Source organism: Brassica napus, chromosome C8 (assembly GCF_020379485.1).
Source record: "Brassica napus cultivar Da-Ae chromosome C8, Da-Ae, whole genome shotgun sequence".
NCBI classification, from domain to species: domain Eukaryota; kingdom Viridiplantae; phylum Streptophyta; class Magnoliopsida; order Brassicales; family Brassicaceae; genus Brassica; species Brassica napus.
In genome coordinates, this window is record NC_063451.1 from 44,664,925 (window position 1) to 44,677,838 (window position 12,914).

The window sequence follows — 12,914 nt, forward strand, 5'->3', positions numbered from 1 at the left end:
CTAAAAATTTAAACGATTTTGATTAATTTAATTTTCAATAAACCAATAAATTAATCTGATAATTTAATCTATTTTATAGTTTTTTATGGATTGCAAAATTGAATTTTTGATTTTGATTTAAATTAAATGAAGGATTGCATATCTTCTAAATTTATTAGATAGCTAAATATTAGGCAATTTCGTAATAATTTTTATAGAAATTGCTATTTATAAGGTCAATGGCATTAGATAGTAATTATTTAGAAAACTTAGGGTTAAGATTTATTTGTACTTCAATTTTAATAGTTTAGATTATTGAAACAAATCTCAGCTTTTACTTTTGTTTCTGCATGGTGCTTTCAGAAAGAATGTAATGAATAATGATAATGCATTATTTCCTCTTATCTTTATTCTTGGAACGTTCAAAGAATGGTCGCTAGATTATTTAAATTGTTTTAACACTAGCAAGAAGTAAAATAATAGTACTTAATTATATTATAAACTTAGAATAGATCTCATGTTTGGATTGTTACAATTCGATATTCTATATTTTATTGGTACTTGTTCTGCATCAACTAATTACGAATACTCATATAATACACTCGGTAAAACAATGTAATATTATTAACATCACTATATATATTTAACCACTACATAAACGAAACACACTTGAGGCCAAACTTACAGAAAAGTAAAACAAAAAAAAAGAAGGAAAAACACCAAAACGACACGCACATATGACAACACAAGCTACATGCATGGTTCAACATCACTTATCAACATAATCATCTATCACAGGATCATATTGAAATGACCATGTGGGGTTTATCAGAAGATTCACTCATGCAAAATAGTTATCAATATCTTCAAAACTGTCTTGATGTTCATTGACGGGCATCATTTCTTTGTTGTCCGTCTCATCCTCCTGAAGAAACCTCGTAAGCTCTTTCATGAACTCATTGTTCTCAGCACAAGACTCTTCCAACACCATGAAATCTTCATCATTCAGAAATGTTGAAAATTCGATATTATCCTCCTTATCCCAGTACATTAATCGATCGTTAATGGATGACTCAGAAAATGCGGACGGAGACGACGTAGCGTTACCGTTAGCGGTCATAAGAAGATTTGAGGTTGGTGCGAAGGAAGAGCTCGCTGACTTATCTGATTCGGAGTCAACGGTGGCACTTGTAGTAATAGTAGTATGTGTGCCACCACTACCAATAATTTCAGACAAAACACTCTGGTTGATTCTCTTTCCGAATCTATTAGCTACTCTGTTCAAGAACCTAGCCGACTTCTTCACCTTCGCACTATGATCAGGACCATCATCACTCATTATAATTGTCTGATTAATGTCTTGTTTCTCCGGAATATCCTGCAAATTTGCTGATATGCTTTTGTGAGTAAGCGGATCAACACCTTTCTTGATCAAACGTTTTTTGATATGAGTGTTCCAGTAATTCTTGATTTCGTTATCGGTTCTTCCTGGTAATCCACGAGCTATTGCAGCCCATCTGATTAAAAAAACATAACATTACACAATATATTAGTCATGATCACGTAATATATAACATTTGAATTTTCAAACCCAATATAATTTTTTATATAGTTCAGTTTTTGGTTTGCTGAAAGTTAAATATGTTATTTTGATATATAAATATATATTATAAGGAAAATGAACAAGAGACTAACTTGTTGCCATGAAGGGCGTGGAGAGAGATGATAGACCGTTCTTCATCTTCAGTGAACTCTCCTCTTTTGATGTCAGGTCTTAGATAATTGGCCCATCTAAGTCTGCAACTTTTGCCACATCTCTTGAGTCCTATCCCATTTAAAGAATGATTTTGTTAAAAAAATTATTGATCAATAATATGACCAAAAAAGTCCAAACATTGAATATTCAAAAATGGCAGGATAAAAAATAAAAATAAATACCAGCTTTTTCGGGGAGAGTTCGCCAGCCACCTTCACCGTGACGGTTAACGTAGGAGGTAAGCTTCTGATCTTCCTCGGGAGTCCATGCTCCTTTCTTTAACCCTAACTCAGCTCGGCAACATGGTGTCCGCACCATTCTTGATTTCTTGATTGTTCAAAGAATCTCAGCTTTTTTAAGCTAGTGATTCGATCGCAAACAAAGGGGTTGTGTAGAGAACAAAGATAAAATATTGAAAACCTGAGAGTTGAAACAAAGTGTGAAATGGGACTTATATATGATCATAGAGACTGAGCACATGATCTTTTGATTAAAGAATTTAGACATCGGTAGATTTTTCTTATAGACATCTTGCTCTTTTGGAATACTCGAGATCGTTTTATCATAGAACGAGAAGAACGCAATAGATCAGAAAGAGATCTCTACTTGTTTTGTTTCTCACCACAAGAGAAATAGAGAGAGAGAACCTTTAATATTTTTTTCTAAGAGATGTTTGTTTCACTTGCAAAGTGAGAAAGTTTGAGGAAGAGGCACCATCTTTATTTACGCGGTGCTTGTAGTACGTGTGGCTGCCTACAGCGACGTCATTTTTGTATGTGATTGTCACATGGCTCATATTGATTTTTTTTTTTTTTTGTCATCTGTTAAAATATATTCGTCATAAGAGAACACTACAAGAAAACACATGCTTAACGACGAAAATTAACGAGGAAAAACAATCCTCGTAAATTTGCGTCGAGTTTACGACGAATTTACGTGAAAAACTAAAGTCATCGTTATTTCCTCGTAACGAACGACAAAACTGTTTCGTCGTAAAGTGGATGTAATTTTACGAGTATTTTACGAGGAAAAAATATTTCCTCGTAAATACGACGTAAACTTTGCGTGGTATTTACGAGGGAATAGTTTACGTGTATTTAGCGAGGAAATTTTTGAATCCACCAACTTCATAGGTGTTACACGTTTTTTTTGCCCACCTAATTAATTTTCGTCGTAAATTCATAGCAAAATTACAACTACCAGATTCGAATTTTCCTATAAATATGGATGTTTGAACATCATTTTAAACACACCAACAACAAAAAACGTGAAAGAAAAAAAATGGCTGGCTCCGGGACTATTTACGAGTTGCGGAAGTGGATGTATATGCATAGAGATGCTAACGGGAGAGTGACGAAAGAATACCTTGCGGGTCTGGAGACATTTATGCATCAAGCAGATTCAACACCGCTCGCCCAAGAAAGTGGTAAGATGTTCTGTCCTTGTCGGAAATGCAACAATTCGAAACTGGCAAACCGTGAAAATGTTTGGAAGCATTTAATAAATAGAGGTTTCACGGCAAATTACTATATCTGGTTTCAACATGGAGAAGGTTTTAATTATGATCAGAATGAAGCTAGTAGTAGTAATAGCAATTTTCAGGAAAAAGAACCGGTTGATCATCATTTGCATAATGAACATAGTTACCATCAGGAGGAGATGGTAGATTATGATAGGGTTCATGATATGGTAGCTGATGCATTCGTAGCTCATGATGAAGATGAAGAACCTAATATAGATGCAAAAAAGTTTTACGAAATGTTAAACGCGGCGAATCAACCACTTTACAGTGGTTGTAGAGAAGGTCTCTCTAAATTGTCGTTAGCTGCTAGAATGATGAATATTAAAACTGATCACAATCTACCTGAAAGTTGCATGAACGAATGGGCGGACTTGTTTAAAGAGTATTTGCCGGAAGACAATGTGTCTGCTGATTCTTATTATGAGATTCAGAAACTGGTTTATAGTCTTGGGTTGCCTTCGGAGATGATAGATGTTTGCATCGACAACTGCATGATCTATTGGGGAGATGATGAGAAGCTAGAAGAATGTCGATTCTGCAAGAAGCCACGATTCAAGCCGCAAGGACGGGGACGTAATAGGGTACCGTACCAAAGGATGTGGTACCTACCAATTACAGACAGATTGAAAAGATTGTATCAATCAGAGCAGACTGCTGGAAAGATGAGATGGCATGCCGAGCATACTCAGACGGATGGTGAGATGACTCATCCATCAGATGCAAGAGCCTGGAAACATTTCAACAAAGTACATCCAGATTTCGCTAGCAATATCCGGAATGTGTATCTCGGATTATGCACAGATGGATTTAGTCCGTTCGGAATGTCAGGGAGACAATATTCATTGTGGCCAGTCTTTCTTACTCCATACAACCTGCCACCGGAGATGTGCATGCAACGGGAGTTACTATTCTTGACCATATTAATACCTGGTCCGAACCATCCAAAAAGGTCCCTGGATGTTTTCCTACAACCACTGATAAAAGAGTTGAAGGATTTGTGGTCAACAGGGGTGAGGACGTATGACTGTTCAACGAAGACGAATTTTACGATGCGAGCGATGCTTTTGTGGACCATAAGTGATTTCCCTGCCTATGGGATGTTGTCTGGATGGACTACACATGGGAGATTAGCTTGTCCATATTGTAATGGAACGACAGATGCGTTTCAACTGAAGAATGGTAGGAAGACAAGTTGGTTTGATTGTCACCGTCGATTTCTTCCCATTGGCCATCCTTACCGAAGAAACAAGAATTTGTTTAGGCACAAAAGGGTTGTGAGAGACACTCCTCCTCCATATCTAACTGGAGAACAAATTGAAGCGCAAATCGACTACTACGGAGCTAACGAAACAGTTCGTTGGGGTGGTAATTGGCATGTCCCTCGTAATATGCCAGATTCTTACGGTGTTCATCACAACTGGCACAAGAAGAGTATATTTTGGGAGTTGCCATATTGGAAGGATCTTCTTCTGCGCCACAACCTCGATGTGATGCATATAGAGAAGAATTTCTTTGAGAACATCATGAATACAATATTGAATGTCCCAGGGAAGACAAAAGACAACATAAAATCGAGGTTGGACTTGCCGGATATTTGCTCAAGAAGCGAGTTACATATTAAAAGCAATGGACAAGTTCCCGTTCCGATATTCAGATTATCTTCAGAAAAAAAGTCGGTGTTGTTCAACTGGGTGGCATCAGAAGTGAAGTTCCCCGATGGGTATGTTTCGAATCTCTCTAGATGTGTTGAAAAGGGTCAAAAGTTCTCCGGGATGAAGAGTCATGATTGTCATGTATTTATGCAACGACTACTGCCCTTTGCATTTGCGGAGCTACTTCCAACAAACGTACATGAAGCACTTGCAGGTACGTAGTGTATTATATCACAATAATTTACAAAATAATATATGACTAACAATGTGTTTAATTTTTTTTGAATATAAAAGGCATTGGAGCATTTTTCAGGGATCTGAGCACACGCACTCTTAAAGAAGAAGTTGTGGAACAGCTTCAGGAGAACATTCCCATCTTATTGTGCAACTTGGAGAAGATATTTCCTCCCGGATTTTTTGACGTCATGGAGCATCTAGCTGTCCACCTCCCATATGAGGCATTGCTTCGTGGACCTGTACATTACGGATGGATGTATCAGTATGAGCGAGCCATGAAATATTTGAAGGGAAAAGCAAAGAACCTCGCCAAAGTTGAAGGTTCTATAATTGCTGGAAGTTTGACGGAAGAAGTTTCTCACTTCACATCGTACTACTTTGCGTCAAAAGTACGTACACGGAGAAGAGCTCCAAGAAGATATGATGATGGTGGTGTTGCGCCAACATATGCAGTTGCTGGTGTTCCAGACATCTTTAGCCAGATTGGGCGACTCGGTGGGAAGTCTAAAGAGGTTTGGTGGTCGAGTGAAGAAGACGCTCATAGTGCACACACCTATATTCTACTCAATTGCGAAGATCCATTGATGCGTTATTTTGAAAGGTAACATATATTGACACTTCGAAACACATATAAGTATAATTAATTGTATAATTGCGAGAGATTCATTCCTATAAAATGTGATTTTACAGCCTATTTGTTTCTCAAGTCGAAGAAACATTTCCTGGTATATCCACAAGTGACGTAGACAAAAGGAAAGATCAACACTTCATTAAGTGGTTGCGGAATCAGGTATTAACTAAACCGTTTTTTTCATACATTATCTGTATTTCATTAACATTCTCTTTATTTTTGCAGGTTGATTATGACGACGACGATGCAGATTATTCTAAGTGGTTACACGAAGTAATTCAATCTCCACTTGTAAAGGTCACCACATCACAGATGTATTTCACACGAGGCTATACTTTTCATACATATGACTATGGTAGACAGCGGGCGACCAGAAACTATGGAATATGTGTGAAAGGGGAAACAGATTTCTTGACGGAGATTATTGAAGTCGAATTTCCAGGGATACTGAAGCTGAAATGCGTCCTCTTCAAATGTGAATGGTTCGACCCCGTCGTCAACAGAGGTGTTCGGTCTAACAAATTCGGTGTAGTTGATGTCAACGGTGGACGAAGGTACAACAAATTCGAGCCTTTCATCTTAGCTTCACAAGCAGACCAAGTTAGCTTCCTTCAATACCCTCGGATGAGAGATTCGAGTATAAATTGGTTAGCAGTGATCAAAGTTACACCTCGAGGACGAATCATCAGTGGAGAAGAACCACCATTGCAAGAAGAACAGATAAATGAAGTTGAGGAACCTGAACAAGAAATTGATGACATCCTTCTCATTGATCCGCATAATCACGAGTACGAAGATCTTACCGATGATGCCACAGACGAAGCTGTTGAAGACGAGTTTAATGAAAATGATGATGTTTCTAGTGATGACGAGAATGTCGATGTATCCGATTGATGTATTTGTTTTATGAATAAGATGAGGGAGTTTGTTTTATGAATAAGATAATGTGGGGTTTGTTTTATGAATAAGGTAATGCCGGGAGTTTGTTTTATGAATAAGCAAATGTGGGAATTGTGGTTTGGAATGGAAATAAAGATGGGGTTTGGAGTATATGAAGTAGAAAATAAGGAATATGGGGTTTGGGGTTTCGGATTCAAGGGATTTAAACATAACACTCGTTAATTCCACGTAACAAAAAATCGTCGTAAAGGACTCGTAGGTCAACGAGGAAATAACGAGGAAATATAAAAATACAGAACGCGGGACTCGTTAATTCCACGTAGGACAAAATCGTCGTAAATACCACGTACGATGAATTCGTCGTAAAAACCACGTAGGATGAAATCGTCGTAAATACAACATAAGACAACGAGGAAATAACGACGAAACCTAAAAATAAAGATGGAGTTTGGAATATATGAAGTAGAAAATAAGGAATATGGGGTTTGGGGTTTGGGGTTTCGGGTTTCGGGTTTCGGGTTTCGGGTTTGGGTTTGGGGTTTCGGGTTTTTGGTTTCGGGTTTAGGGGTTCGGGGTTTGGGGTTTGGGGTTCGGGGTTTAGGGGTTCAGAGTTTGGGGTTTCGGGTTTAGGGGTTCGGAGTTTCGGGTTTCGGGTTTTGGATTTTGGGTTTCGGGTTTCGGGTTTCGGGTTTCGGGTTTCGAGTTTAGGGTTTTGGGTTTAGGGGTTCGGGGTCTCGGGTTTCGGGTTTTGGATTTCGGGTTTCGGGTTTCGTGTTTCGGGTTTGGGGTTCTAGGGATTTAACCATAACACTCGTTAAAAATAACGACGAAACTTAAAATTGAATATGGGGTTTGGAATATATGAAGTAGAAAATTAAAGATGGGGGTTTGGGTTTCGGGTTTCGGGTTTCGGGTTTGGGCTTTCGGGTTTCGGGTTTGGGCTTTCGGGTTTCGGGTTTCGGGTTTGGGGGTTGGGGTTTAGGAATAACGACGAAACTTAAAATTAAATATGGGGTTTGGAATATATGAAGTAGAAAATTAAAGATGGGGGTTTGGGTTTTGGGTTTCGGGTTTGGGCTTTCGGGTTTCGGGTTTGGGGATTGGGGTTTGGGGTTTCGGGTATGGGGTTTCGGGTTTCGGATTCTAGGGATTTAAACATAACACTCGTTAATTCCACGTATGATGAAATCGTCGTAAATACCACGTAAGCATAAATCGTCGTAAAGACCACGTAACCAGAAATCGTCGTAAAGACCACGTAAAAAGATTTAAACATAAAACACGTTAATTCCACGTAAGCATAAATCGTCGTAAATACCTCGTAGTGTAAAAACTAGAAAAAAGGGAAAAGGATCAAAATACCAGAATAACATGTGGCAAGACTTCCAGCAATTATAATTATAATACGTAAGTCTCGCCCACATGAATTCTAATATCTTATCATTTTCCTATTTTTTTCAAATATTTATAATTTGAATATGATTTTGCTGAGGAATGTGATTTCAGATAGGTGTGTGATTTGGGAGTTTATGTGTGGTTTGAAAATGAGAGTTGTGGGTATATTTATAGGAAAGCAAGCCTCGTTAATTCCACGTAGGCAAAATCGTCGTTAATACCTCGTAAACAAAAACACGGGCCTTTGTGATTCCTCGCAATTTCCTCGTAAAAAAAAACACGGGCCTTTGTAACTGCTCGCTATTTCGTCGTAAACTTACGACGAATTTGCGACGATATGTAATCTTATATATACACCCGAGCGCTCACTCTTTCTTTCCTCTCTACTTCCTCTCCACTTCCTCTCCATTTCGTAGCAATGGTAAGCCTCTCTGATTCCTCTCTAATTTGGTTAGTTTAGGATAGATTAGGTGGTTAGTATAGGGAATTTAGATAGGTTTGCGGATTTTATGTTATTTAGTGTTGATTAGGTGGATAATGTTGGGAAATATATTGTTGATGTTAATTTTAAAAATTTCATTTTTTTCCCAGGTTCGAAAAGGAAGACTTACTGCCCATTACAGAGAGATCTTCAGTGAGCCGGGTAGTCGTTTAGACCCGGCCTCTTCTTCCGCTCCCAGTTTTTCGGGCCAGGAGACTGTCCCCGAGACTCAGTACACTCAGAGAGTCTCTGGGTCTACTTCTTCTAGTGCACCATCGGCTCCTCATGTGCCTCCTCCGATGCCTCTTCCTGTGCCTCCTCCGATGGCACCTCCGATGGTGCCGATATTCATCCTGATCTGATGGTGCCTCCGAGTGCTCCTTACTCGCAGTACACTGTAGAGGACATTCTCAGTCTGCCAGGTAGAGAAGGTCTACCAGTCATCGATCCAGACCGACCGGACGGAACGTTGTGGTATGTTGCATTAATTTTTTTTTAATTCGTTTAAATTTCTTTTATAACATTAAAAATAATTTATATTTTAAATTTGTATTTTCCAGGTGGGGGGTTGACGGATGTCTTGCATCGGACGTAACCGACACGATCAAGGGTTACTTCTCCATGGCACATCCAAACTGGAGTAAGACGCCTCATTACGACAGAAAGACGTGGTTCAAAATTTACGCTGTAAGTTTCTATTAATTAATTATATATATTTTAATTTTTTCATGATTTATATATATACTTTCTAAAAAACTAATTGTTAATTTATTTTTTCCAACAGCAAAAATATAATTGGGCCTTGGGGATCACTGAGAGGGTGAGGAAGAAGTTTAACGCGAAAGCGAAAGTTCGCTTGTTGGACACGGTCTCCAACTGGAAGGGTGACTGGATCGTGAAGGGGTATGAGCGTGGCAAACCCGCTGAGCTCACCACGGATGTGTGGGATGGCCTCATCCGTTATTGGCGCCTTCCTGATTCCATTAGAATCGCTCAGGCTTGCTCTAACTCCCGTAACACGGTCGATGAGCACGGGAACGGGCCGATGCTTCACACTACGGGCCAAAAACCCCACGCCGGTGTCCGTTTGGAAATGGTAATTAAATATTTTATTAAATAATTTTTTTAATACATATATTAATTTATTCTAACTTTCTTAATTGTTTTTTAGGCTAAAGAGACGGGACATCTCCCGTCTCTTATGGAACTTTACGAGAGGACCCACAAAAACAAGGCGGACGTATTTGTAGATGGCAAGTCCGAGCAAATCTACAACGACGTAGTTGCTCGGGTTGAAGACCGCCAGACTCAGCTGACCCAGCAGTCTACCGACGGATTACCCGTCACCTTATCCACACTTGAAGTGGATAAGATTTACGAGGAGTTAAATTTTCAAAAAAATTAATTTTTAATAATTCATTTAATTTAACTTTAAATTTTTACTTACAATATTTATTTTTTGTTTTTAAGGTTGTCCCTAAAAAAAAGGGACGGACGTTGGGTATTGGTTCCGTCAACGATGTTCCGAGAGCGACATCGTCTTATGGTCAGCGATGGGATGATGAAGTCACGGAGCTGCGTAGAGAGTCCGCTCAGCTGCGTAACGAGTTGACCGCGACAAAATCTCGTATGGGTGGAGTCGAGGGCTTCTTGGACGTTATTGCGGCCACAAATCCGGAATGGGAGTCCATGTTGAGGAACATGCGACAACAACATCCCATTCAAGGCGAGTCATCCGACGTACATAACGAGGCGGATGTTACGAGGAGGAGTGATGAATTCTACCGGGCGATGAACGACCCTTAGTTTTTTTTTTTGGTTGTTGTATTATATAAATTCAAAACTTATTTATATATAAAATATTTTCATATTGATTTATTTTTATTTTGAATTTTAATTTATTATTAAATTAAATAATTTTAATTATTTTTTAATTATATTTTTAAATTCTGTAAAATAATAAAAACGAAGTAAATTCGTAGCCAATGTACGACCTCCTTACGTGGAAACCTTACGAGGAAATGACGAGAAACATTTAACGAGTATTTTACGAGGAATCATTTACGAGGAAATAACGAGGAAAAGTTTACGACCATTTTACGAGGAAATCATTTCGTGGTTGTTACGTGTATTTTGCGAGGAAACTCTTTCAAGGTATTTACGTGTAGGTTACGAGGAACTATTTTCGAGGTATTTACGAGGTATTATAGCGACGTCCTTACGTGGAATATTGACGTGGTCTTTACGACGAATCGTCCTACTTCGTCTTTACGACGAAATATATTCCTCGCTAAGTTACGACGAATTAGCGAGGAAATATGTGTTACGACATACGTGTAACGAGCAAACGCGTTTCCTCGCTAATTCGTCGTAAAGCCTCTTTTACGACGAATTAGCGAGGAAAACCGCCCTCGTTAAGATTATGTTTTCTTGTAGTGGAAGGTTACTACAAGATTCTCTCGTCGGTACAGACTCATTTTCCAACCGAGCCTCTTTCTAGACCTCTACGGCATGACGCCAATAACTATATCCAAAAATTCAGTTTTGTTTCCCAAACCAAAAACCACCAAAGAAATCAAACATAGGATAAAACTCTCTCACTGTCGAGCATTGTCCACAGCCACCAGTTAAATGCAATAAACATTGAAGATTCTTTATGAATCTCCAAAAGATAATTTTCTCAGCAAACTCTTGAAGATGCTCCCAAAGTCTCAGATCTGCGATACTCTATGTAATCCATTGAAGGAGACATGATAGATTAACTGGTGACGAAATTACCGAAAGAACTCTCGAGGAAGATGAAATTATCAATGATTTTTTGATGTATCCTTTGGGAAAGACCAATATTTGGGCTACCATTTTCCTGCAAGAACACCCTCAGATTCTACAGAAGGTAAAGATAAAAATAGAACATCATACCCAAAATTTGACTCTTAAACAGATACATTAAATGGACTACTTTTTTCAGGCGCCTCATTGCAAAACAAGTTTATGGCGTTTTTAAACTGGTATGCTTTGTTTCACAGTCTCTTACTGAATAAAAAGAGCCTTTTTATGGGGTATTGATGAGACACTTTAGAGTAATACTTTATACATTCTCTCTATGGTCCAGGAAGCAAAACTTGAATAAAAGAGCCTTTTTATGGGGTATTGATGAGACACTTTAGAATAATACTTTAGACATTCTCTCTATGGTCTATGCTCATAGTCTGAATGGAACACAGTAAATCATCTTCAAACTCTTTTGTTTATTCATTTTTCATGTTTCTTAAGGCAATATCTCACTTTGTTCAGGTACGTTCACCTGAATCCTGAGATTTACAGCAATCCAAAGAAATGTCGACCTTCATGATAGGAGGTATGTAGATATAACAGATTTGTGGCGCATTCAACAATTAAACTGTCTTTGTGATTTGTAGTTGATGGTGCAAAAGATTAACTAAACATGGTCAGGTTCATTCTACAGGGATACATGCCAAAACCAGGTACATTCCTTCCTTTTTGTTTAGGAAGCGGTCTTTGTCCCGGGAAAGATTTTGCCAAGCTCGAGATTTCCATTTTTCTTCATCTTTAACCACTGAAAATGGGTTTAACTACGCTATCGTTGAGGCTGTGGGTTATGAGTTCAAAACTATCCAGCTGAATCATCTGGTGAGAAGGGTTCTGTCTTGCTTTGATCCCAAGAAATTCTCTGTAGCCGTGCACTAGACTGTTGGAGTGACCACGTACAAGCCGGAAATTAGTGTATACTTGGAAGATTAGGGGTACAGAGAGAGGACATTTAAGTCTCTAGGAGAAGAGAGTGGACCAGTGATGTATCATACTGATATGATACAAGGCACGTGGGAAGGAGCTGGTACCTTCACAATAAGAAGAAGAGAAGGCAGTTACTTTCGAGAGAAGAGTATACATAAGAGGGAGGATTGTTAGTAAGAGTTAGTTGGTGAGTCTTGGCCTTGCTTCTCTATTGAGAGCAAGATTGTAATTGGCTTAGTACTCTGGTTTGTAGAGGCTAAGAGAGGGAGTTTGAGCAGTTATTCATCAAATATACATCATTGTTCTATCACATACATTTGAGAAGCTTGGCAAGTAGTGTGTGTCGCTTAGATCTACCTTGAAGTGGGACTGGAGCAGCAGTAACAAAAGAACACAAGAGGATCTAGCAGAACTTTATGTAAACTATTTTTGAAGTAATGAATGATGATTTGTGAAGTTGAGGTGTTCCCTTCACAAGCATGTGTGTTGTGTTTTCGTACTCTACAGTCTACAAGTTGGCTTTAATATATGGAATACTATTATGATTTATCGTTTTTCCATTACTTATATGTCTTCACTACAAGAAAACAGCGAAATACCGACGG

General features: G+C 38.6%; 1 protein-coding gene across 1 annotated transcript; it reads right to left on the reverse strand.

Annotated features, from left to right (window-relative positions):
* Positions 1–586: 586 nt before the first annotated feature.
* Positions 587–2,426, reverse strand: LOC125591259 (transcription factor MYB51-like). The gene is made up of 3 exons (XM_048765152.1): positions 1,918–2,426; positions 1,675–1,804; positions 587–1,496 (listed from the first exon to the last, which is right to left on the reverse strand). Exons 1-3 carry the CDS (start codon positions 2,051–2,053, stop codon positions 821–823), a joined length of 942 nt encoding a protein of 313 aa, XP_048621109.1. The 5' UTR covers positions 2,054–2,426; the 3' UTR covers positions 587–820.
* Between the last annotated feature and the right edge of the window lie 10,488 nt (positions 2,427–12,914).